Source organism: Mirounga angustirostris, unplaced genomic scaffold (assembly GCF_029215605.1).
Source record: "Mirounga angustirostris isolate CCGP_5_RB_7025 unplaced genomic scaffold, mMirAng1.0.hap1 SCAF_15, whole genome shotgun sequence".
Classification (NCBI taxonomy): Eukaryota; Metazoa; Chordata; class Mammalia; order Carnivora; family Phocidae; genus Mirounga; species Mirounga angustirostris.
In genome coordinates, this window is record NW_026991723.1 from 92,095,053 (window position 1) to 92,121,342 (window position 26,290).

General features: G+C 60.6%; 2 protein-coding genes across 2 annotated transcripts; both read left to right on the forward strand.

Moving 5' to 3' along the window:
- Window positions 1-8,054: 8,054 nt before the first annotated feature.
- Window positions 8,055-10,744, forward strand: LOC123849282 (minor allergen Can f 2-like). Its single transcript, XM_045881902.2, is given in 7 exon segments — window positions 8,055-8,179; window positions 8,879-9,008; window positions 9,513-9,579; window positions 9,896-9,973; window positions 9,976-10,005; window positions 10,523-10,624; window positions 10,719-10,744. Coding segments are annotated over 7 exon segments (558 nt in total).
- Window positions 10,745-23,412: 12,668 nt separating this feature from the next.
- LOC123849284 (uterocalin-like) lies at window positions 23,413-26,183 on the forward strand. Its single transcript, XM_045881903.1, has 4 exons — window positions 23,413-23,765; window positions 24,329-24,447; window positions 25,971-26,072; window positions 26,158-26,183. Exons 1-4 carry the CDS (start codon window positions 23,413-23,415, stop codon window positions 26,181-26,183), a joined length of 600 nt encoding a protein of 199 aa, XP_045737859.1.
- The last annotated feature ends 107 nt before the right edge of the window (window positions 26,184-26,290 follow it).

Genomic DNA, 26,290 nt, shown 5'->3' on the forward strand with positions numbered 1-26,290 from the left:
CTCGTCTAAGCTGTCAAACAGGATGCTGGTGCGTTTCGTCTTAGCTGTCCCGGCTTCCTGTTTTCTTGTTGGGGACCCTGACCCTAATTCCCTCAGCACCCAATTGACTCCTAACACCACCACCCCCCTGCTCTGCCCCTCTACCCGGGGAGGCCATGGACCAGAGCCAGGGTCTGGCTGAAGCAGCGAGGACAGATTTCCCAGGCAGTAGCCAGGGGGGCGCACCATGGCTGAACTCCCCGTCCAGAGGCAACTGGGCCTTCTAGGTGGGAGTGAGGCCAGGGAGAGGGACAAGGGGGCTCCGGCAGAGTCAGGGAGTTGGAGATTTATGGAAGGTGGGAGGTCGCAGTGCGTGTGACCAGGCCATCTTGGGTTGCTGGCAGACGGGGCCCGCCTCGGGTGCTGGCTGGCGCTCGGTGGGGCTAGGGTCATCCCAGAAATGCAGGCTTCTCCATGCTTGTCCGTGTCTTCAGAGGCCAAGGTTGAGCCCTCGCCGAGAGAAAGCTCAGAGGAGCTGACTAGAGTCCGGCCCCCCCTATTCCCAGTCCAGCCAGCGCGTCCGCCAGGACGAAATCCAAAAGTGGGAACAGGACAGTCGTGGGGGACACAGCACAGAAGCGGGAGGGTGAGGCCACAGCAGACCGGATCCCTCATCTGGGGGTGAACGTGGTACCCTAGTCACCCTGAGGCTCTCCGAGGCCCCCGTGCGCATCCCAGGTAGTTCTGTGATTCTGGTTCACCAGCGGCGCTCAACCCCGAATCGTGGGGAGCTCTGTGCCACTTTTTCTTCCTTCTTACCCTCGGTATTAGATCAGGAGGCCTCTCCAATGGGCAGAACACCACGTCACCGACCCCCGGCGGCCCCCAGGGGCTCATGCAGACACTGGTCTCCACCTCCCGTTGCGTTACATTTACAACTGGATCCCCCTGCCGCGTTCGCAAGCCTCAGGGAGGTGTCTGTGCTCCTGGTGCGCGGACCCACGGGCAGCGAGCGCTGGCGTGCGGCCGCCACCCCTCCGCTGATGGCCCGCGCACGGCCAGTGCTCTGTGCCCGGCACCTGCTGTGGGAACGTCCTTGCTGGTGCATGCGACTCTGGCTCACTCCGTGTCGCTCTGCGGTTTTCCTTGTTTCAGCTTTAATTCGCCACACTGGGGCACCTGGGGGGCTCCCTCGGTTGAGTGACCGACTCCTGATTTGGGCTCAGGTCGTGATCTCAGGGTCGTGAGATCGAGCCCTGCACGCTAAGCAGGGGGTCTGCTCGTCTCCCTCTGTCCCGCCCCTGCGCACTCTCTCTAATAAATAAATCTCTAAAAAAATACGCCACACTTGATGCATCTGTCTTTCCAGTGGCGATGGTTTGGGGTGCCCCCGCTGCACCAGGGTAAACCGTCCACTGCCGGCCCCAAGGGTGCAGCAGCCCCAGACGGCCTGCAATGTACGGATGACTCTGAGCGGCTCTGCCCTGCACGCCCAGGCCCTGCCTCCCCCACCCCCCGGGTCGCTCAGGCCCAGTCCCGCGGGTGAGAAACCATAGCTCGTTGTCTGCATTCGCCCTCACGCCCAGCAGGTGGAAGGTGCATCTGTGGGTTCTCTTCCTCCTCTGGGGGCTCCCCATTCAGACTCCTTGCCCCTTTCTCAGTCTGTGGGTTTTCTCCCTGCTGATTCTTAATTCTCTATTTTGCACACGGATCCGACTTTGCTCCCCTGGGCGGCAGGTCCCCCTTTGTCTGTGACCCGCCTCTTACTGTGCTGATTTCATCTTGTCACCACCTCTCCTCCATCTGCCTCCCCTTGTCCATGAAGCTTGTGTGCTCAGTGCCGCTTCCACCTCCCTTCCCCCCGGCACTTAGGGCAGGCAGCCTGGCAGCCCACAGGTGCAGGACGCTGGACCAGACTCCGCCACCTCCCAGCTGCGCAACCGTGGGCACGGCCCTTGGCCTCTCCGTGCCTCAGTTTCCACAGCTGCAAACGGTGGATGAGGACCCCTGCACCATAAGGTCCCTATGACCAGGATCACACCAGCGACTCGAGCGGCTGGTGGTTCCTGCAGCTGTCGGGGTGCAGGGGGGCGGCCCGGGAGCTCCGCAGGCCGTGTCTGCCTGGCCATCATGGCATTCTCAGCACCTGCCAGGAGGCAGGCACACAAATGCCCCAACTAAACAATCGATTGCAGAGTCTCTGCTCTGAGCCAGGAGCGAATCCCCTGGTCCGCCCTCCCTCAAGGTCAGGGGACGGCTGGGGGCTGATGCTCCGAATCCGGGATAGGCAGAGTTGAGGCTGCCTACCAGGAGCTGGCCCCTTCATGTTGTTCTTAAAGACCGACACTTCAAACCCAGCGTGCTGTTGGTGCCAGAAGCACCTAACAGGGCCGGGTTTGGACAGCGGGCCGAAGGGCGACCTTGGCCAGGCCTGCGGAGAAGGGCAGCCTCTGGGAGGCAGGGAAGGCCACGTTGTCAGGATCCCTGTCAGACCAGCTTGCAGGACCCTCAGCCCCTGAGACCCAGGCCCACCCTAGGCCTCTGCATCTCTAGCTCCCTGAGCTCGACCTGCAACCACTGAACTCAGTTTTGTAAGGTGCGTGGAGCTCAGCGTTCCAGAATGAACGTGGCATGCAGGGAGCTGGTGTCAGGGGGCTCCAGGCTAGTGGGAAGAGTCCTGGGGTAGTGACCCTGCATGGCAGGGCCAGGGATCAAGGTCGTGACACAGGGAAAAGGGTGGGCAGATGCATCAACCCCGGCCCATCTACCTCACCCACAGACCTAAGTCCCAGAGGCACGAATATGGCCTCCTTGCCCTCCATTTCCCCAGCCCCAAGCCCATCACAGGCCCCGGAAGCTAATGCGAGGGGTTTGGTGAATGCAGGTGGGTGGTCTCACACGTGGCATCACAGCCCCCCACCCCCGGCTTGGAGGGCCACCTCGAGGTTTCCAGGCTGAGGCCCAGCTGACAGGTGCAGCCAGAGCTGGGCCCAGAAGAGAAAGACAGACGATGGACGTGGGACACCGTGTGGGAGGGTCCCTCAGGGTCGGGACCACCGAAGGCATGTGGGGGTGAAGGCCAGGAGGGAGGGCTGAGCTCAGGCCCCTAGGACAGGACCGCCAGACTCAGCACACCACAGGACGCCCCAGCGGCCGGCCGCGCCCACACTGAAATACGGTTTGTGGTCGGTCCTGCATGGCCTTGGGCAGGGACGACCATGGCGAGGGGCCCGGCAAGGGATGGGTCGGCCGGACGCTCCCACACCCACCCCGTCCGCACCCCCTCCCCCCAGCAGACTCCGGCCCAGGACACACACACAAGCCTAGAGCTGCCCTCAGCGCCCTTGCCTCCAGCCTAGGTGCAGGAAACGGAGCTCGGGGTCCCGTGAGCGGCCACACGACAGGCCACACAGGCCTGGGGACTCAGACAGTCACTGGGGACTCACACAGGCCTGGGGACTCAGACAGAGCACTGCCACCTCACCCCACTCCCTTCCATCCTCAGACAAGCTGGTCCCTGGTCCTCTCGGGGGGCTTCTGCCCCTGGCAGCCAGGCCCCATGACACGTGAGCATCTTTCAAAGTCGCCGTGGCTACAGGCTCCTTCCGAGCAGCGTCACCAAGGCCACGATGGGTGGCTGTCCCCAGCAGGTGCTGAGATGTTGCCGGGAATGCTGGGGGAAGAGGGCCTCTCAGAGGACCGGCTCCCGGCTGTACTGCTCAGACCCCTCGGCCTGACACGAGGCTGTCCCTCATGACTGTCCCCAGATGGACTGAACCTGGGGGCATCCACCTCCTGGCAGGAGGAGGGAGGGGGGCAGGCTCGGGTGTTTGCAGGCCGGCAGTAGATTCTGGCCACCGCAGCCCCACGTCAGGGGCCCCCCGAGCTGAGGGGAGGGACAGGGGCCTGGCTTTCCCCTGCGCTGTCCTGGACATTAGTCCATTCCATTCTTTCTCCAGAAGCCCCATGAGATGGACGTGGTGCTTGGAAAGTCAGAGCCCCATGCGGGGCTTGCCCAGGCCTCCCTGCTAGGAAGTGGCCACACGGGAGGCTTGTCTCTCGTGGGACGTGATGCTGGGACCCGGGGCCAGGCCGACGGACCCAGCAGTGCCGAGCACCTGCCAGTCCCAAACGCGCGCCGATGCCGACAGGCCCCTTCTGCTCGAGGCATCTGGAACGGAACTCCCAGGTTCCCCCAAACCCCAACCGTCCAGTCGCTCAGGACGGCAGCTCGGCATCATCCTCCGGCCTCCTGCTCCCATACCCCTCCGCCAACCCCCCAGCAGGTCTCTGACTCCTCAAAACAGAACCCCACCTCTCACCACCTGCTCCGAGGCTCCCCCGTGCCGGCCAGCCCCTCCTCGTGCCTGGATTCTCACAGACCCTCTCCGCCCGCCGGCTACAGCATCCCTGTTAAGATGGGAGTCTGCGTCCTGCTTCCAGTAACGTGGGGCGGCGGCAACGGGACCAGCCCCACCACACACAGAGGTAATAACTAGTCTGGGTAAGACACCAATAGCCATCTAAAGGCACAGGACAGTGACCACATTGCAAGGAGAGATAGTACGGGATGAGGTGCCATGTAGCTCTTTTCCTTCTCTAATTTTCTTTGTTTTTTTCCTAACAGCTTTCTGTGTGAGCACAGGCCCCACTCAGCTGAGACGGGGTGGCCAACATGCGGACACAAACTCCCGATCTTCCTGGCTTGAAGAACCCGGGAACAACGTTGGAGGCAGCCCGAGCCACGAGCACGGACAGGGGCGTCACGGGAAGGAGGGTGAGCTCTGAACCCGCACTCGCGCCCCGGGCACCTCTCTGCGTGGCCAGGACAGACCGTGCAGCCAGCAGGCCTGGGAGGAAGGAAGGGACGCTTCTGTCACAGCAAACACACTGTGCTCAAAGTCTGAATCCAGCCAAGGACACTGACGGCTGAAAACTCTCGAGAGGAACAAGATAGGATCCAGAATCTAAATCACACCGTTCATGGCGTCCTGGATACAATCCCAAAGCAGCAAATACACGAAGGGCAAGCCCATGCTCAGAAAGCAGGTGCCAGAGTAACGAGACCAGACATTTAAGCAACTGTGGCAAAGATGTGTGTCCAAGGACATAAAGGAAAAATACGCTCCTAAGGAACGAAAACAAGGCACAGCTCAGAGAGATGTAACAGCTCTGAGAGGAAACAAACAGAAACCCTAGAACTCACTGTACACACATCAGATTAGAAACTCCCTGGACGGTTGCGCGGAGACATGAGAAGTCGGTGAACTGGAAGACAGAGCTGTGGGAACTATCCAATCTAAAAACCAGAGGAGAAAGATGGGGGCAGGGGGGGATGAGCAGCACATCAGCAATCTGTGCGACGATGTTGAAGGCCTGATAGTTCACTGGAGTTCCAAGGCAGAGAAGGGAAGGACGTGGGGGACACATTTAAAGAAATAATGGATGGAAAAACAAATCCCCAATTTGGCAAAAGATGTGAATTGGTCGATTCTAGGACCCCAGAACCCTCCGGCAGAAGCAGCACAGAGAAAAGCGCCCCTAGGAACACCCGCTGACAAACACCTGTCTCGCGTGACCCGTTAGGAACCCAGAACACTCAGGGAGCAGTGACGTCTCATCAGAAACAATGCGGGACACAGAACGTGGACGAGCACCAACAAAGGCTGGGAGGAAAAACAAACAAAAACCAGGACTCTAATCTGGTCCTTCGAGCATGAAGGCCAAGTGAGAGCTCGCTGGGCCGCGTCTGCACTCTGCTCCCACCTCATTGCAGGGGCCGGGGGGGGCCCTCGGACCTCGCGCCTGCCGCCCTGTCCCGGCCCCCAGGGCTCACTGCGCCCGCCCTGCCCTCCCCCGCTTTGCTCCCCCTTCTGCTCACAGGTCACGTTCTCAGGTGGACTTGCCCTTTCAACACAGACCCAGAAGGGCTCCCCAACTGTGTGTCTTCCTCGTATCGTCTCCTCCATAGAACGCAGCATTTGTAATGCCCCCCATCGCATCCCGATGTGTCAGGCCCCAAGGAGCAGGTGCAGGCCTCCGGTCGGCGGGGTTTCCTGCGGGCACACACAGGCACTCCGCAAATCTGGCCCAAACAAAGGAATGAGCACCTATAGTTTCCGGAATTCATGAAGATTAAGAAAGCCAATAATTCCTTCTGATGTCTGCCTGCAAGGTTTTCACCATGGATGTGAACCAAGGGTGGAAGATCTTGCCACTGAGGCGGCGCATGAGCTCAGGCTGGGCTCCCCTTCTGTGCATGGCGTGGCACCCATGGGGGGACCGAGAGAGCACCTTCTGGAGCCCTCAGCTCCGCAGGTAGCCCCATGGACGTGCGCAGAGCTGGGCCGGCCGTAACAAGCTCCCGCATATTGGGCGGCTTAGAAGCCTGTTCTCTCGCGGTTGTGGAGGCCAGAAGTCCCCCATCAAGACCAGTGGTGATGGTTCCTTCAGGCGGCTCTTTTGGAGGACCGACCCCAGGCGTCTCCCAGCCTCTGCAGACGCCGGCGGTCCTGGGCTGGTCGACGCCTCCCTCCCCGTCTGCCTCCCGCCACGCGCCTGTGTCCCGGGTCCCTCTTCCTGCACAGACACTTGGCACATTGCATTTATGGCCCACCCTACCCCAGCATGACCTCATCTTCATTACATCTGCAAAGGTCACATTCCCAAATAAGGTCACATTCTGAGCTCCCAGGGGTTAGGACTTCCACGTATCTTTTGGGGGGATGTTGTTTGACCCCCAGCCAACCCCCCAGACGGTTTGCACTCCTGACTCTATCACCTCCCAGCTGCCATCACTAGGGATGAACACGCAGCTCATGGCAATGTTGGGAGATCAGCGAGTGACAGCCGAGGGGACAAGCCAAGCTTGGGAGTCAGTGGTCACCATGGGATCCTGACCCTGGGAGAGGCAGGCCACAAGAAAACTGCTTCATCGTGGGACCTTCTCAGCCCAGCTCTGGGGGCAGGGGTGGGGTGTCCTGAGTGCTGGAGCAGAACCCAGGCCCTGTGACTCTCTGCAACCCAGTCAGGAAGGCTGGGCAGGGGGCTCCTTAGGGAAAAACGCTGCACAGTCCCTCCCAGTCCTCAGGTCTGGGCAGAGGGAACGGGACGGCGGCTACGGGGCCGTGGCCTCTGGGAGCAGGGGGCAGTGCTGGTCAGGTGCTGAGTCTGCTGCGGAGCGGGGGCGGGGGGGGGGCAGGAACAAAGTGCTACACACGGGAGTTAAAACAAAAGAGATTTCCTCTCTCCCAGTCAGGAGGCCAGAAGCCTGGGACTGAGGTGTCGGCCTGGCTATTCCCACTGAAGGATCTGTCCCGGGCCTCTCCCCGCTCCTGGGGAGAGCAAATCCCCAGTCTTCGCTGGGCGTCTCCTTGTGCGAATCTCGTGCCCCGTTACCCCCGGTTCACGAGGACACCAGTCATCCTGGGTCAGGGCCCCATTCCAAGCATGACATCATCTGAACTCATAACATCTGTAATGATTCTGGTTTCAAATAAGGTCACATTCTGCGGTCCTGGGGGTTAGGACCTCCACATACGTGTCTGGGGGGATCACAATTCAGCCCCCAACAGACTTCAGTCACTGTCCTTGGCCTGCAGGAGGCTGTGGGTTCCCGGGGGCCTGCAGGACCCATCGGAATGGGGGCACCCTTGGTTCCTGCACCCTACTGCTCAACCCCGGGGTCTCCCTGCTCACAGCTCCTGTTCGCCAGCCGTGCCCTGGCAACGTGGCGGCGCAGACGGTACGCCAAGGTGACTCCAGCACCCTTCAGCCCGGGAAGTTGGCCCAGCCCAGGGCTGGCTGTTGATTTTGGAAATTGGCTGTTTGGGAACATGACATTTTTGGGGTCCAAAGCAACGGAGAAGAGAATACGCAAAAGCTGGCTAACGTTAAGATCAAAATTAAGACATGAGCATTAAGAGTCTCCACTTGCCCCGCAGGGACGGGGCAGGAGCTCTTGCTACGTGACCTCGCCCCCAACCACACGGCTATATAGACAGGCTGTGGGGCCCGGTCACCAAAGCCTGCAAGTCCCCAGCCGTCTCCAAACCCAGATAGACGGTGCCGTGGGCATGCAGCTCCTACTGCTGACCGTAGGCCTGGCACTGGTCTATGGCCTCCAGGCTCAGGAGGAAAGCCAGGAGGAGCCCCAGGAGAGGCTGCAGGAGGTGAGCACAGGAGTCCCAGGAGGCCAGGGGCTGGGGGGTCAAACCCTGAGCGAGCGTCGTGGATGGTGGGTGGCCTGCCCCTGGCTAAGGCGGAGGCCCTCTGGGGGTCGTCCAGGGAGCAGGACTGCAGGTTGGAATCGTGGTCCCAGACAGCCAGATGCCCCCCATCTGAGTCTGTGCAAAAGGAAGCAGACTGAGAGTCCTGTGCTCCAGGGTCAGCCTGTCCCACGCCGCTGGGTGCCACTGCCCTTGGCAGACCACAGACAGACCCAGCCCGAGCGTCAGGAGCCTAGACCGGAGAGTCAGAGCCCAGGGCCGGAGCCTAGACACCACTCTTGGTGACTTGTAAATGAGCCGCAGGGCAAGTCCACAGTGGGGAGGCCCGTGGAGGAGTCCAAAGGCAACGTTGGGGGCTGGAGCACCTGCCATGGTCTTGGAAGGCGCTCTGAGCTCAGTCCAGAAGGGAGCGAAGCATCCCCTGGGGCTGAGGGGGCAAGCGCTGGGCACGGGGTCCATAAGGCCAGAAGCCTGGACACACCAGCTGCTCCCCTGGCCCGAGAAGGAGCTGGTGCTGCACACGGGGACTGTCCTTAAATCCACCGGCCGCACCAGCATCACAGGGCCTTCCTGGGCGCCATGGGAGCAGGCGCCTGGCACGGAGGTGGGGGGCCTGAGGAGGGCAGGGTCCAGGCCTCACCCTGTCCTCCTGCGGCCCCACGGCTGTCTAGGATCTGGCACACCGCCGCCCTGGCCTCCAATAACTCGGCTCTGATCAGGCCCGGCGGGCACATCAGGGTTTTCATCGACACCATGAGCGCGAAGGACGGCAACCTGCACGGGGAGACCCTCATACCGAGAGCGCAGGGCACCAGGGGCTTTGGGTGCGGTGCAGGAGCTGGGCGGACTGGGCCGGCCCCGGGGAGGGGACGGGGACGCTGTTCCACAGGGGAAGCATTAGAGGTCTGATTCCAGACCCCTCACACTGTGTGGCCCGGACCACCATGCTGCCCCCTCTAGGCATGGGGTCCCAAGCACTGGGACCGGGGCTTGTGCAGGTCAGGATGGGTGTGTGTGTGTGCACGCTGTGGGGGGTTGGGGGTGCTGCGGTCCCTGGTGCATTCCCTCAGCTGCTGCTGACAACACAGCATCCAGGCATCCAAGGCGGCCAGAGCCTGGAGGCGCAGCCCAGGAGCAAAGAGGACCAAGGTCACCTTCAAGGGGATCAAATGGATGCATTTGCCAAACTCCTAGAAGCCCACACGGAAAGCAGTGACTGTCACCGTGGGCGAATTATACTTTCATTTAAAACGTGGAAAGGGGCAGGCGGACAGAGTAAACCCACCCACTTCTGTCTGCAGGCAGGAAGGCTGGTGCGAGAAAGTCTCCCTCACGGCGTTCAAGACTGACACCAACAAATTCAGCCTGGAGAGTGTGTGCAGGCACCGGGCCTGCTGAGGGCATGGCCCCACTCAGCGGTTGGCTCTTGGGCTTCGAGCCCCGTGGCAAGGACCCGGCAGCTCCATGCCTAAGGGGTGTGCAGGCATCGGGACTCGGGCCCCCAGCCCGGCTCGCAGGGGACAGAGCCCACTCCCGCATCCAGGTGCCCACGATGCTGGGCAGGGTGCAGTGCCTTGGCCCTGTGCACAGAAAGTGGACAGGTGTCCCCCCCGCCCAGGTGGGCCTGCATTCACCCCACCGGGCGGCCACCCATCTCCCAGCCTGCATCTCCCCGGTGTCCTCCACAGTTTGGGGACACAATGATTTCTACCTGGAGGAGGTACAGCCCAAGAGCTACCTGATTCTCTACGTGATCAACCAGTACAATATGTGACCAGCCTGGTGGCCAACCTGATGGGTACGTGGGGTCCCCTTCAGGAAACGAGGCCCCAGAGCCACCCTCACAGGCAGGACTCAGGTCTAGCCAGCATGTGGGGAGAGGGGCCTGCTGTACCCCCCAGCAGCAGAGGGCTGAACGGGTCTGGGGAGGTCAGGGACCAGACCCCGGCTGAAGGCTCCGGCCACAGCCTCGTCCTGCTCAGCCTCACCCACTGCTGCCCCAGGCCCCGCTCACATCTGCACACACTCGCTCACATGGCCCTCTCACCAGGACCATCCCGGGACCAGGGCTCAACCTCCACGCTGCTTTGGGCAAGGGGAAGAAGGGACAGTCACCACCTCCTAGGTCATCCCAAGGGAAAGAGGGGTCTCTCTCTGCTCCCCATGCCAGCCCCAATTTCCCACCAAGACACAGACTCCCCTCTCGGTCCCAGAGAGCATGGCACCCTGACACCCCCACAGCATCCGGTGCCCCCAGGACCCTGCCCCCCACCCCCACGGCACCAGGCAGGCCCCACCTCCCATGTCCCCTGCAGTCCGGGACCCCAGCACACAGGAGGACTTCCTGCAGACATTCGAGTCCGTCTGTGAAGACCTCGGCCTGCACAAGGATCAGATTGTGGTTCTGGACACTGACGGTGAGGCCCCCTGCTCTCCCACACCCTCGGGTCCCCTCGGGTCAGCGGCCACCCAGCGGGCAGGGGCTCACTCCAGATCACTGTGCCCCCTCAGATCACTGCCAGAGTTTCAGACACTAGGGCCGTCAGCTCCACGCAGGTGAGAGGTGCCACCCTGGAGCTGGGCCCATGGGCTTGTCCACGGCCTGAGCTACACAGGGGGGCCTGGGAGGCGGACGGAGCCCCCACCCCGGCCCCTGAGCTGCCTTTCAGAGCCCAGGCCTGCCCCCTACCTCCTGTGCTGTCCCTTCCCCAATCCCCGCCCCTGTGCACAGGGCCAAGAGGGGTCTCGCCTGCATGGGGACTCAGACCTGTGGGTTCGGGGCCCTCTGCTCAGCTCTCCCTCTCCCCTCCACAAACCCTCCAGGGATTCCACCAAGAACACCCTCCCTCACTTCTGTGTGCAGCCCTGTCCAGCCCCGTGCCTGCTCCCTTCCCAGCCAGGCTCCACGGCCATGCACCCCACCCAGCCCCATGCTGTGGTCCCCCCTTGCACAATAAAGGACGTTCCTTTTAAAAGATGACTGTTGGGCTGGTCAAACTTGTCCAGGGATCGTTTCTTCTGGGGCTGCAGAAACAAGCAAAGGAAAAGGCGAACCATCTTCCCTAATCAGAGCGCGTGAGCAGAAGGAGCCAGAGCCCTCCCCAAAGCTAATGCCCACAGAACTCACGCACAAACTGTTGCCAAGTGACAAGGAACGTGTTCATTACAGTCTCACCCTTTCAAGTGTGTGAACGTGCATCCATTAGGACGCTTGGCTTGAAATAACAGAAAATCTTACACACATACACTTTAGCAGTACACAGACTGTGTTGGCTCTTACACATGAAAGGTGCTGAGGCAGGACTGCCTGCAGGCATGGCTGTATCCAGGGGCAGAAGAGCCATATTTCTGTCTCTTGCCTCTTCTTTCTTTCCTTGTTGGCTCCATTCTCCGGCTGCCCACACAGCTGCCAGCAGCCACAGACCACCTCCCTCTTCCTCGAGATACAGCGTAACGAGCTCATACTTCTCTCCAAAGTCCCTGCAGAGGCCTCCGCCCTGCAGCCCACGGGCCTGCCCAGGTCCTGGCCCCTCCTGTGTTCATCTCCAAATGGAGAGAGGTGATGCTCTTATGCTTCTCAGTGGCCAGGCCTGAGTCACGTGTCTTCCCTAGAGTCAGGGGTGGGGGTGGCTTCACCCAAAGCCCACGATCTAAGAAAAGAGAGGGTGGTCCTCACGAAGACATGCTTGGTGGGTGGGGGATGGAGGCACGAGTCCCGACTGGGTCCACACCACACGGGCTGCAACCTCTGTCTCATGCCTCCTCCTAGTGATGTGCCTACACCACCATCCCCCAAACACCCTGACCCCCAGGGCCCAACCAGGGCCCCGGTCACAGTGCCTGCTCCAGGTCTGACGGGTGGAAGATGGGGGCTCCTCTCATCAAGGGAGAGGAAAAATCTGGAGGGCCCCTCCATGAGCAAGAATGAGGGCAAGCTCCTAAGTCCACGCTCCTGGTGGGAGTGGGGCCAACGGGCCACCTGGGGATACTGCCGGGAGATGCACAAGGAGGGGCTCCAGCTCAGGAGAAAGTGAGGGCTCCCCCCTCTGCTGGGACGCTGGGGCAATCCCCTCAGAGCACATGGCAAAGGCTGCCCGGCTGCGTTCCTGCGTGGGCACCCAGGGGCCAGGCCATCAGGATGAGCAATCCCGGTGGTCCCTCCGCCCCGCAGCTCTGACAAAGTCCTCCCTGTGGACTCTGCTTTGGGGCCACACCACGGGCCAGCTCCCAAAGCAGCGCACAAAGACTACAGAGAAGCAATTCACCAAAGAAAAAATTCAAATAGCCAATAAAAATACACATACGCTTAAGCTCCCTAGCAGAGAAACACTAATTAAAGCAATAAGGCAAGCTATTTGTCTACCACCAGCTCGACAAAAATTAAGGAAAACTCAACAGCAATTTACAGTATTCAGAATGAACGGCAGCTGCCGAGTTGGACACAGGCATGTTCTTTGAGCCAGAAGCCCTGCCCGAAAGGGGAAACGGTCCTACAGAATGGCCTCCACTTAGAGAAGCCAAAGCGATTCCAGGGAGCTCTCGCCGTCGCTTGAGAAGGTTCAGGCAAATGAAGACCAGGGCAAAGGAAAGAGAGGACGGTGCGCAGGGAGACAAGGCTGAGAGCTCTGAGATGGGCCGAGACCCGAAGACAGCCCCGCGCTGCCTGTCCAGGAGACGAGCTGCCCAGAGGGAGCTCAGGAGGGACCGCAGCCCCACGGGGCCGGAGGAGGGTCTCAGCCGGCAGGAAAAACCAGGGCAGCAAGGATGCAGATGCGAGAAAGTTATGACAAGACAAATATGAAACCAAATCAAAGATGAGACATGGCCGCTCACTTTGCATTAACGATCTTTTTTATCATTTGTCACGTATAAGGCACCACGAACTGTGACCAGAGCTTCAGAAACAGGACGCGCTGGTGGGGCCTGGCAGTGGTGAGGCGCTAGGAGGGCCTCGGGCCTCTCCCTGAAAGCAGGCCAAGGCCAAGGTCGGAGGAGGTCAGGTGGACCCGCACGCCGGGTCCAGGAATATCACCAAACAAGTATTGGGGACGTTGGGACCGATGCCCAGGCAGGGTGTCTGCTAACTCTCCTCCCTCGAGGGACTGACAACAAACACATCCATCTGCACAGGGCCAAGGCTACCCACGCGCACCCAAAGGATGCCAGGCCACGTACAGCTTGGACCACAGTGGAGAGGAGGCCAGATGCAGCCCCCAAATCATGCCAGTGATCAAGGGTGGGGGCACTGGGGTGTGAGGCTCACTTGTGTGGACACGGTCAAGGAGAGTGAAGGGCTTTGCTCCCGGGAAGCCGGAGAACGGGAAGGGGTGGGGGTGACCCACAACAATCCCAGAGCCCCTGGGGACAGCTCGGGGGAAATGTACCGAGTGGGGCCAGGAACAGCATCCTGGGCAGGAAAGAGTGAACTAGACGGGGAGTTCCCCTGGGCCCTTGAGAAGACTGTGGAGGGTGAAGGGGTGGTTGGTCTGTGATCTAGGGTGGGGCAAGCACCTGGCTGGCCCCACCACCAATGACAGCCCGCCCTGCTGCCATGTCCCTGGTCCCGAGTCCCTTTCCCACCGCTCACAGCCCCTCCCACACCGGGAGCCAGGTTGGAAGAGCTCCCTGACTCTGTTTCCCTACACATTCCATGGCTGCCAGCCTGCCTTTCATGCCCAGCTGCCCGGAGCGCTCACGGATTCCGGAGCAGGAACACGACATGCTGGGTATGGGGCAGGACGAAGCACTTGGTGTCCCCCGCAGAGCTCTGCCCCACAGGGACGGGGCACCAGCTATCGCTCTTCAAGACGAAGAAGTCAACACACTCCCCACTGGTGCTGAGAAGCTCAGCATGGATGCTGAACCCGCCCCAGGGGTAGCTGGAGCCACTGGGGAACCCCAGGCCTAGGAAGGGCTCTCTGGACCCGCCTCCTGCCATCCGGGCCCCAGGGGTCCATGCAGGGCTCAGGGCGCCCCTGGGACCACGAGCAAGAACAAGGTGGGGGTGGGGACGGGGACCCATAGGCAAGGAGGGGGTGGGGACCGGGAGCCCCACAGAGGCTGGGCCCGAGCAGATGCTCCCACCCTGCATGGAGGATGCTGGGCGCTGGAGGCCACGGGCTCTGCACCCACCGGGCGACCCCTGGCCTCCGCCTCGGGCACCTCTGCCCAGCTCTGGAGGTCAGAAGTCCGAGGTCAGTCTCTGGCCAAGGGGCCAGCAGAGCCACGCTCCCTCCAGAGGCTCCCGGGAGGATCCGTTTCCTTACCTGCTTCTAGAGCGGCATTTCTGCCTTTGTGGCCCTTTCTCCTCCTTCAAGCCAGGAGCAAAGCGTCGTCAACCCCCCGCCCCCCAGACAAATTCTTCCTTTTGTGTCAAATATCCCACTGCTTCTCCATTCTACAGGCCCTTGCAGTTCCGTTTAGAGCCTAGCGAGTCATCCAGGAACACCGGCCCCACCCCCAGGATGCCCAATGTACTCCCATCCACAAAGACAACTGTTCCACGTAAGGTCACGTCCACACGGGGACCTGCCATCCCCGCAGTAATGGCAGGGACAGGGAGACAGAGCAAACACAGATACAGATGTGAGTAGGAATGACCGAGGGCGTATCCACGGAACACCACGCTCAGCACGGCACACAGAGCACATGTCCCTCGGAGGCACGGGGCATCGACGCCCCTGGCCCACACACACCAGGGCTTGCATCACAACGTACGAGCCTCAGCACATTTCAGAGAATCGAAATCATGCAAGACGAATCCTTTTTCTCTTTTGTTGCTAAATTTTTTCCACGGAACGGTCGATCATGCTGCAATTTTTTTTTTTTTTAAGATTTTATTTATTTATTTGACAGAGAGAGAGATAGCAAGAGCAGGAACACAAGCAGGGGGAGTGGGAGAGGGAGAAGCAGGCTTCGCGCTGAGCAGGGAGCCCGATGTGGGACTCGATCCCAGGACCCTGGGATCACGACCTGAGCCGAAGGCAGACGCTTAACAACTGAGCCACCCAGGTGCCCGATCATACTGCAATTTAAGGGGGAAAAAATCAAGTTACGTACATCCAGCAGAGCTCACAGGCAGGATCTCTAAAGAACTCCAACAAATCAACAGCAAAAAGCAAACCACCCAATTAAAAAAAAAAAAAGGCAGCAAAGGGGAACAGGCACTTCACAAAAGAAGACGTGTATGTGCGTGGCCGACAGGTCCACGGAAAGGTGCTCAGCATCGTGAGTCATCAGAGACGCTAAGCAAAGCCAAGGTGCCCTGCCGCTTCCCACCCACAAAACAGCTAAAATTAAGGGCTGACTCATCCAAGGCTGACAACAGTGTGAAGCAAGAGCTCTCCAGTGTGGTCGGTGGGGACGCAACGTGGCCCAGTACTTGGGGGAGTTTGCGGAGTTTTTAGTAACACTGAAAGCACACCTGCTCATGACCCAGCAACTCTGCTCCTAAACGTTTCAGGAAATACTTAGGTTTTATTTAGTATTCAGTACAGAGTATTTGTTTAGCATTTAGTGCTATTTTGTATTTAGCACCTAAATAAATGGGATTACAAGTTACCAAAAGACCTGGACAGGTAACAGCCCAAAGCCAAAAGGAACCCAAAATGTCCACTGAGAGCAGAGCAGACGGATGACCTGCGGGCCGGCCCCACACAGGACGCTATGTGCGGGGAAATAAACCAACACAACCCGACAGGGGACGTGGACCACAGCCGTGAGCAAGGACCCCACACACCTGCAGGTGGTTATGACATCACACACACTCACGGACACACACACACACTCCCGCCACCAGCAGGAACGTAAAATGGTGAGGCTGCCGTGGGAAACAGTGGCAGTTTCCCAACAAATGAAGTCCAGAACCACGCCGTGGCCCAGCAATTCCACTTGTGGGCAGAGCCCCCGCTAGAACTGAAAGCTGGGACTCCGACACCCACGTGTGAGCAGCGTGACTCAGCACAGCCGGAGGGTAGAGACGACCCAACGCCCACGGACCGGGGAGCGGATGAACACCACACGGCACGGAAGAAGGACATTCTGACACATGCCAGGACACACAGGAGCCCTGAGCACGTTCTGCTCAGGGACATAAGCCAGCCCACGAAAGGTCAAATCCCGTAGGGCTCCATTTATGTGCGGCCCCTAGCGTGGTCGTATTCATGGAGATAGAGCGGGCGGTGGGGGCTGGGGCGGGGGACAGGGGGTGCTGCCTGGGGACAGAGTTCCAGTTTGGGAAGAGCAGAAAGTTCTGGAGACGGATGGCGGGGCCGGCTGCCCACCCCGGTGCGTGTACCCAGCACCACGGAGCTGTGTGCGTCAAACAGTTATGAGGGCGGATCTTCTGTGATGTAGATGCGATCGCAATAAAAACAAATTCGTTTCAAAAGTCACGTGGGTGAAACTTACAAACATAATATTTCACCAAAAACAACTGGATACAAAAACGTGTGCTCTGTCGGACACCATTTTTCTCAACTCCAAAAACAGACAAAATGAAAAATAAGGTGCTAGGGACGCACGGTGGGTGGGAGGAGGTGTTTCCACTTTCTGCTTCCAGCAGGGGTGCCCGGTGGTGGGGCGGGCGCGGGAAGACTAGCATCGCCTGAGACAGCTGCTTCGGCGACCAGGCTGGCTGAACCACGGGAGCCACGCTGCATCTTGGCGGTAAGTGCTCATAATGAAAAGCTAACGTCCAGCTTCTTTGCCGGACATGCCCACCGGGCCAGTGGCACTGCCGCCCTGTGGATGTGCACATGCTTCAAGGACAGAGCAGTGTCAGAAGTCGCTCTGGGAGGATGGCCGGCAAGTGCAGGGTACGTACCCCCCATCCCGAGATGCCTCACTAGAGGGGGGTTACCCAGCTGCAGACTCGAGCCCGGGCTCACGCGGGCGGGCGGGTGACACTCGGCAGCCCCGCAGGGCAGGATGAGTGAAGGGTGCCTGAGGGCTCTGGATTCCGTTCGCCCTAAAGATGGGGGGCTGGGAGAGCCCCAGGGGCTGAAAGTGCAGGGCCACTGCAGTGACCACCTGCAGGAGAGCCACGGCCAGCCCCTGGCTGAGCCCCTTCCCCAGGCGTCAGCCCCCTGGGCTCCCGTGGAGCTGGGTTGTGACCCTCCGCAGCGAGCAGCTGCCCCGCGTTCCCGGTCCTGCCCCGGCGCGGTGACCTCCACACAGCCTAGAAGGCAGATGATGCAGAGTGGACACATGGACACAAAGTGCGCAGCCAGCGCCCACAGTTGACTGAGGTCACCTGGGCCCTGGGACAAGGACAAAGACGCCAATCCCCACACCTGCCACGAGGACAAAGAACGCAAGCGTGTGACCTGCTGGTCCCAGGCCAGAGGCCTCGGAACCAGTCGGTTCCAGGGAGAGGCCACTAGGACACCAGCTCTTATTTTTGCAAATGAGCATCTCGGGAACCTCTGTTGACGTGCCATCTGCTGCGGCCGCCCTAGGCCCCGGGGGACCGTAACTGCTGCCGGGGGCGTGGCCGGGAAGGACCTTTCTGGGAGGGGCACTCACCGTCGGGTCCCCGACCAGGATGCCCAGGCAGAGAGCGGGGCAACGGGGGCTGAAGGCTCCACGTCTGGACTGCAGCTGTGCTGTGGTCTGAGACGGGGCGAGGTGCCCGTGACTTCCTCAAGGGGCCACTGACACAAGGGTGGCTGGGAGCCAGTTTTCCAGAAGCACGCTAGCCTGGCCAGGAGGCCTGCCTGGGATTGACAATGAGGACGGAGGCAGCCAGCTGAGCCGCGGAGCAAGGTAGGGACAGTGGTGGGGGCCTAACTTGTCACCGTTGCTCATGGCATGACCTTGAGTGACCTGCCCACTTCATCTCTGCATGTATAAAAACAAGAGAAAGCTCGGCGAGCCGACACGAGGGGCACGTGGGGCATGTGCAGCCCGACCCAGCACAAGCCCAGGGGGTCAGCCTCCTGGGGCCACCACACACAACTAAACTGTTCTCCCCCGCCCCCCAATCTGGAGGCCAGAGAGCCAAGCCCCCGGTGTTCGCGGCACCGAGCACTTCCAAGGCTCTGATGGAGAACCTGCCCCTTGCCTCTCCCGGGCTTGGTGGGGCCCGTGTCCCCAGCTTGCTGCTGCGAGCCTCCACCTCACCTGGCTCATCCCCCCGTGTCACATGTGAGCCTCTGTCTCTCCACCCGTCACTGGATTCAGGGCCCACCCTAATCCAGCATGATTTCATGTCAAGCCTTACCTTAATTCCATCTGCAAAGACACTTACTCCAAATAAGGTCACATTCTGAGGTTTGGATGGATATGAATTTTGGGGAGACCCCATTCAGCCCCACTCAGGAAAGCTGTGCATGCCCTATAACTCTGCCAGGAGGGGCCAGTGCTCACCTGAATGGGGGCACAGGTGAGGGTCCTCAGCACCCACCTGTCAGAACATGGCCATTCCTGAGCAGGGAGGACCCCAGCCCAGGCGTCCGGCAAAGGACTTTTCCTTGGCCACTTGCAGCACCTCAGCTCGGGCCCAGGCCCCCACTCTTTGCTCCTGGAGCTGCAGAGATCTTGAAGCCCAACCTGCGCCAAGTGGGCCTCCTCACCCCCACCAGGATCTCAGGGGAGTGGGAAGGAGATGGGCAACCACAGGTCACAGAGAGACACCTGGGCAGCCACTCCGAAGCTGGGGGGTAAAGACCCCAAGAAGCGAGGGGTCCTAAAGGCAGTAGCCAGTATCGTGCAAGAACACGCCCCCCAAAATGCTCTCCAAATCGAAACACAGAACCCAAGACCCTGGCCTTCCAGACTCTCAATCTGGGGAGTGCCTTGGAAGCCCAACCCCACCTCCATGGCCCTGCTCACCCCCACCCCTTCCAGGAGGCAGGGGGCCTCTCCCTGAGGGAGTAGAATGTGACCAAGTCCCCTTTCTTGCATTCAACCTCCAAGCAATGAGCCAACTGCCCTGTTTCTACCAAAAGGTCCTCTGCGAGGCATGGAGGGTATCCCCTAAACCCAGACTCCAGTTCTCCCAGTTCTGGGCGTCCCCAGTCACTTTGCCCAAGTGACTCACAAAGACTGCTGTCCGCAAACTTTCTTTCCCTCTGCCATGCAGCCAGCAAGGTCCCAGGTGGCCAGGTGACAGGACTGAGGTCACCCCCGAGGAGGCCCCTGCTGGCCCCCGCCGGCCCCCACCAGGCAAGCAGTGTGACCGAAAACAAGCTGCAGAGTTAAACCCTGGGACGCAGGATGGCCACCACCACAGCACCCCTTCGTCCCGGGGAGGGCTGCCCGCCACTGCCTTCCTCCCCCTGGTTTGTGGGGTCAGCACCAGCACGTGCTGCCCCACGGCTGATCGCCCCTGAAATGCCTGGGTGCCCATGCTGAGCACAGCAGGGACAGTGTCAGGGGCAGCCTCGGCGATCACCCCACGAGCTGCTCCCCGAGGGGCCTGGGCGGGCTCCCCGCCTCGCTCCACCTGCACCCCCAGGAGGGCTCGTGCTGCCCCCGCACGTGACCTCCCTGAGCCTGCAAACTTGCTGGGCCTTCCCCTGCACCTCTTCATTCAAAACAAAGGTAAGAGAGTGCCCACAACAGGAGGGACTCTGACGACACCCCGTGTCCTCACAGGCATGGTTGGGGGGCCCCTCTCATGCCAGCAGGCTGGGGAGGCCCCTGGCACTCCGGGGGGCTCTGGCAGGTGGTGGCTGCTCTGTGGGGTGCGGGTCGCCGTGGCAGCTGTGAAATGTGAGCACCAGACGCCTCCCGCCCTCCCGAGGACAGCCAGCACCATGGTTCCGTCCCTGGACTTCAGAGTGGAGAGCGTTGGGATGCAGGGGGCCTGTGGGCACACATCTCTACGGGGACATACCTAGCAGAGCATCAGCCATGTCCAGGGGCTCTGGCAGGCCGCGCAACTGGCCTTCTGAGGGCTCTAGACCCACTGACCTCCCTGCCGCAGAGCATCCGAGTTCATGCTGGTTCCCATCCTCATTACTACTGGTGTGGTCATTTTCTTTCCAGCCATTCTGGGGCGCTAGGGGCAGGGGGTGTAGAGAATCTCATATGATTTCCACTTCCCTGGTTACCAATGAGGGTGCACACCCTTCCGTGCTTTGAGCCGTCAGGTCGCCTCTTTGTCAAGTAGCGTCTTTTGCCCGTTTCTCCATCAGTGCTTTTTTGTCGCTTTGATATGTGTTCCTTACATATTCCAGAGAAGGGCCCTTGGCTGGTAATGGAGATAATCCATCTTTGTCACCCTGTGGCTGCATTCTCACCCCTTGTCTTCCAGTGAACAGAGGTTCTCCATTTCCTCACAGTCCGGCTGAGCGGGCTTTTCGCTAAGGGATCCTGCCTTTTCTGTCCCGTCTCTGCAGGCTCTTTTTCCCTGAGGCTGTAGGACGTGCTCTGCAGTCCTCCTGTGGTTCAGAGGCTTGGCCTTTTACCTCTCACATCCAGATGGACAGTCCACCGTACGGGACACTCCGCTTCTTCCTGCAGACCCGCTCTCTGCCCACAACCACGTCCCTACAGCTGCAGCAACAGGTGGCTTCCTGCAGGATCCACCGAAGGGAGGCCCCGCAGGAGACGGGAGCCAGAGTCTGGGGCATTTGCAGCATCCCCTGCTGCGTCCCTCCCCAAGGCCCTGCCTGCGGCCAGCCCCACAGCAGGCCCCACAGCCACTTCCCGCCCAGCCCTCCCCTGGCTGGCCCCTCCCCCACCTCCCACACCTTAGCCCCAGTCCCTTCCCTGAACTCTGCAGATGCCCCTCTGGGCGGGCCACCTGTTCCTGCCGGGACTTGCCCCCCATCCTGCCGTATGGGTGCCCTGCAGCTGCTATAATAAAGGATCACAGATGGGGCGGAGCCAGCCAAGAGCTGTGCTCTCCGCGTTCTGAGGCCCGAAGGCCCCCATCCGCGGTCACAGGGCCACACCCCCTCTGGAGGCTCCAGGGGGAGACTGGACCTTCCGGCCCCTTCCAGCTCTGGGGCTGCCGGCACGCCCGGGCTTGTGGCCGCAGCCTGCAACCTCTGCTTTGTCTCCTGTCCCGTGGTGGTCCTCACGCCGTCTTCCAAGCGTCTGTGTCCAAACCTCCCCTCCTTATAAAGACATCAGTCACACTGGGTTGGCCACCCCGCAAAGACCCAATCTCAAAGAAGGTCACATTCTGAGGTCCCGGGGACAGAACTTTCCACCCAGCTCTGGGGCAGGACACCACTCAGCGCCCTGCCGGGATTTATTTTTGTGCGGGTATAATGCAGGCCCACGCTCGTTTTCGTCCTGAAGGGCATCCAGCTTCTAGTCCTAAGAACGCTTTTACCCTGTTTCTCTGCAGGGCCCCCTCGTGGGAGGGTGTGTGTGTTTTCTTCCACAGCTTTGCACCGATACCACAGAGATTTCATCACTAAAACTCTGCAGTAAGAACCCAAGTCTGCTGGAGCGACTTCCACCAAACTGAACGGTGGGAGCGTCTTGGCACGTGGGGACCACACGCCACGCATCCCGTTGGGATTCTGACTAGGATCCTGTGGATCCCAGGGAGAGAGTGGACACTGCAGTACTGAGACTTCTAACCCGTTGACACGGTATGTGATTTATTCAGTTCATCTAAATATCTTCGTACTAGCTGATAGTTTTCTGGGCAGAAGGTCTGCACAATTTTTTTGTTGGATTTATTTCTGGTTACTTGATTTTTTTTCTGAATTGCAAATAAAGCCTCTTCAAGTTCCTATCCTAATTATGATTGCTCACACTCGGAAACGGTGCCTTTTGCATACAGATCCTGGGGCCACTCGCCTTCCTGAACTCGCCAACATGACGAACTTAACCGCAGGTGATCTGCGCATGACCTCAGTAACATTCCTTGTCAACCTCGCCCCCGTACTCCCTTCCGTCCCTTTACGGGAAGGGCCAGTGCCATGTCCAACACAGTGGTGACAGCGTCCACGGTCCCACCAGGGAAGTTTTCCACGCTTCACGCTCAGGCAGGACTGTTGGGGGAATCTGGCAACCCCCCTTCAAACAGATCAGTTCCTTTCTGTGTCGACAGCAGTATGAGTTTTTATCACGAATATTGCTGAGTCTCATCAGATCCCTTCCTGCCACTAACGTGGTGCTCATACGATCTTTCCCACCACTCTGCATGTGAAATACGTTGATTCTCAATAACCAACCTTGAATTTCTGGGTCAAACCCTACAAGGCCTTAATACATCACCCTTTCCACATATTGCTGGGTTTATCTTATGTCTTGAGTCTGACTTGTAAGGTTTCCTTCCTCGTGACGGTCCTTGCCCGGTTCTGATATCCGCGTGGCACCACCGTCTTGAGCACAGACCACAGGGGGCAGGGGTGAGCATGGGGACGCAGCACAGTGACCGGCCTTGGTGGGGGTGCAGGCACCTGGCAGAGGTGAACACCTCCAAGGAGCCCTGCAGCCAAGAAGTGGGCGGGTGGGTAGTCATCACTGCCACGTCGACAATGAGGACGCTGGGGCTCAGGACCTGAGGCCCCCCAGCCCGTGGGGGACACGGTAACCTGCGCTTGCACTGGCCCGCTCTGTTCCTGTGGGCTCTGGGGGGTCTCCGAGCAGACGAATTTGGCCCAGCTCAGGTCACCCTGCAGCAGGGAGGCTCTGGAAACAGGCCAGAGTGGAGACGGGCTACACCCCTGCTCAGCCCGCTGCCCGCGGCCCGTTCCCATTCTCCTTGGCCCCAGGCCTCGCCTTGCTCTGCCCAGATGGGTGGTTCCAGGAGAGGCGCGGAGCAGTGAGGCATTTCCCAGAGCAGCCACGGCCCCCAGAGCCCCAGTGCGGCAGCATGGGACAGGCACGCTCCAGCCTCCTCGGGTCCCCTGCCAAGGCCCTGGACACCACGACCCAGCACTCAGCCATTCGGGCGGCTGTCACGAGCAGACGTCACGGCCGCCCAGGGCAGCCGCGTCCGGAGCTCCATGACTCGATGATCGGAGGTCGGCGCCCAGCAGGGACTCGCGGATCCTGGAAGCAGCCAGGTGCACGGCTGTGGTTCTGGGAAACCGCGTGACAGTCAGCACGGGTTGGGCAGGGGCTTTGTGGACAAACGGCCAAGTGGCCATTGTTGGAGGTAGTGGGCAGGAGGGAACCCATGACAGCCGGCCACGTGGCAGAAGCCCTCTCCTGCAGTGCACAAAAGGGCCAGTGCCGCAGGCTCTGGACGCCCAGGTGCCGCCAGTCACCCCTCGGCCACTCCTGCGGCACCATGAACACCCCGTGGCTGGGGCTGGTGCTAGCTCTGCTCGGGGGCCCCCACGTCCTGCACACGGGCCCCCAGGACCCCAACATCGATGAGAATATGGTAGCCGCCGCAGGCGTCGGAGCGGGAGAAGGTGGCGGCTGGGGGCAGCGGGTGGGGGACAGGCCCGGCGCCCACCAGCCCCAGCTGCTCCCTCCACACCGCACGCCCACCTCTGCTCGGCAGGTCAACGGCGACTGGCTCTCAATAGCCCAGGCTTCTGACAAACCAAAACTCCTATGGAAGGACTCACACATGATGTTCTTCGTCCGCAAAACCCACGTAACCCTCAAGACCATAGAGTTCCATCTCTACGGGAGGTAAGTCTGGGAAGAGGGTGCCAGACAGGGCCAAGATCTAGGGGAGCCCCGTGCCCCGTCCCCGGTCGGCTCCACGGCCATGTCCCAGACACTGGAGAGCGTGGGGGACATGATGACACAGGGCTGGGGCTTGCTGCCCTGGGACGGGACACACGTGTCCAACGTCTGGTGTGACAAAGCCCCACCCAGCTCCGTGGGCACTTCTTCTGGACGCAAAGTCCCAAGGAATCTTATCATCCTCTCCCAGGATACAGGGCATGTGTGTCCCGATTATAATGATAGCAAATAAAACAAAAAAAAAATTTCAGTACACGCTGAAATGTAAGTATAAAGGGTCAGCGTCGTCCAGCCTGTGAGTGGGGAGTCCCTGGGAGTCCCGGCGGTGTGTGACCAGGAGCTCACCTGCTGGGATGCCGCCCACACCCGGTCCTGCCCCTTCCTGGGGCCCGACTGCTCATGAGCACCAAGTTGTCTAAGGCCGTGGAGGGACAGGAGGGCTCCCAGGGCCCAGTTCTGGCCCCATGGGGAAGCCTGCACCACCTGCCTCCCACCCCGGGCCCCAGATTCGCAGATGCTGGCCACAACATGATCTTCCTAGAGGAGGTGGACCCCTCTCACTTCCTCATCTTCTGCATCCACAACCACTGGCACAGAAAGGAGACGGTGGTGGTGAACCTCCTCAGTAAGTGCCTTCCTCCCCCAGCCAACAGGACACAGCGGGGAGCCCGGCAGCCACAGGGTCACGGGGGGGGGGGGGGGGGGGGGGGACAGGAACGTAGTAAGGTGCTAGGCCAACAGGGGGACCTAACAGGCCAGCAGCTCAGATAAGCCTCCTTTAGCATCACGGACAGTAAAGTCTGGAGAAAACCCATGCTGCGCCCCCTCCCACCTGAGCGGGGCCCTGGCGGTCTTCCTGGCCAGCCGGCCCCCAGGCTGTAGAAGCATCTGCTTCCCCGAGGCCACCAGGGCCACGGAGACCCACAAACAAGAAAAGCAGGTAAGAGACGGGGGTCTGTGTGTTAGCTGTGACACCTCACTGCTGTCCTCAGGGACCACGGCATCCTGGGCATGATGTGGCTGCGTCCAGACACGGCGGCTGGGGAAATGTCCGTATTTAGGAACAGGCCGGCGACCTCACTCGGGCCCAGAGTTAAGGGCTGTTGTTTGGGCTCCACTGGCCAGTCTCCAGAGGCGGGCGAGGGTCAGCAGCAGAGTCGTTGGCAGGGGCTCGGCCCCCTCCACCTGCTGCCCCTTCCAGCTCCTGGGGCCCCCGGCGACCCTGAGCTCTGCCCCCATCCCCACGGGGCTTCTCCTCTGTTCTCAAGCCTCCCTTCCCTTTCCCATAAAAGAACACCTGTCACTGGTTTTCCAGCCCATCCCGAACTCAGCATCACCTCATCCTAAGACCCTTACCACACCCGCAAAGATCCTGCTTCCAAAGCAGGTCCCATTCCCAAGTTCTGGGGACCAGGACTTGCCCACACCTTTCAGGGGGACCCAATCCAGCCACGCAGGGAGCATGAAGACGATCTGATTTAGTGCGTGGCCCCATGCTGGGCCCCCAGACCTACAGGGCCAGTGGGGTGAGGTCCAAATGTCCAGGAGAAACTGGCCACACCCAGGCCGGGAATTCCAGCTCAGCACTCAGCGTGCGGTGGGGCGGGGGGGACTGCCGGCCCTGGAGCAGGGCGACGTTTGGGGAGGGCGAGGAGCGGCTCACCAGCCAGGTGGGCAGGCACCACCGCCCCCTCCTGCTGCTTGCTTCTGCTTTGCGGGCGCTGGGTTCTTGGGGCTGGGGCCGCAGGGCAGGGGGCAGCGAACTTGCACCTGTGTCCCCATGGTACTTCCCAAACACGTCTGGGTCGCTCTGCTGGCCTTGAAACAAGCCAAGCCCCAGACACCGGCCCCTTATCCTGACGTGCAGTAAACAAAGGCATCACTGGCAGGAACAGCAAGGACCGGGGCTCCGAGGATAGGCCGGACCCCACCCAAGGGCCGGGTGTCCCTCTGTGGGGCCCCCTGCCTCCTCTCTGGCCTGGCATGGGGCCCTCTGGGCACACCCCTCCCACTCTGGTCACAACAGCTCGTCCCCACAACCCTGCCTGCACCCTGAAAATCCAGGGCCGTCTCCAAGCTCGCAGAACCCCACTGCCCATTGTCCCAAATGACCTGCCAGAGGGACAGCCCCTATTGCTGTGTCTGCAGGCTGGACCCCTACCGCGAGCTGTGACGTCATGCAGACATTTAGGAATTACTGCAAAAGCCACGGGATTAGCCCGGCCAACATCATCAACCTGACCCGAGCGGGTAAGTGCCCGCCCCCACCCCAGACCCGGAGGCTGGAAGGGCACGGCTCAGACCCCCGCTCAGCAACCCGCACTCCTCTTCACAGACCACTGCCTGCGTGCCCGACAGTAGGCAGGCCGCTGGGCCCAGGTGAGTGACCTCTGACCCTGCAGGGGCTGTGGCACAGGGACCCCCCGAGGCCGGGGTGATGAGGGGCAAATGCCGCTGCACACACACTG

Coding starts and splice junctions, on each gene's coding strand:
- LOC123849284 (XM_045881903.1), top strand. CDS start 23,413: ATGAACACCCCGTGGCTGGGGCTGGTGCTAGCTCTGCTCGGGGGCCCC. Junction 24,448..25,970: donor GGTGGTGGTGAACCTCCTCA/GTAAGTGCCTTC, acceptor CTGTGTCTGCAG/GCTGGACCCCTACCGCGAGC. Junction 26,073..26,157: donor CATCAACCTGACCCGAGCGG/GTAAGTGCCCGC, acceptor TCCTCTTCACAG/ACCACTGCCTGCGTGCCCGA.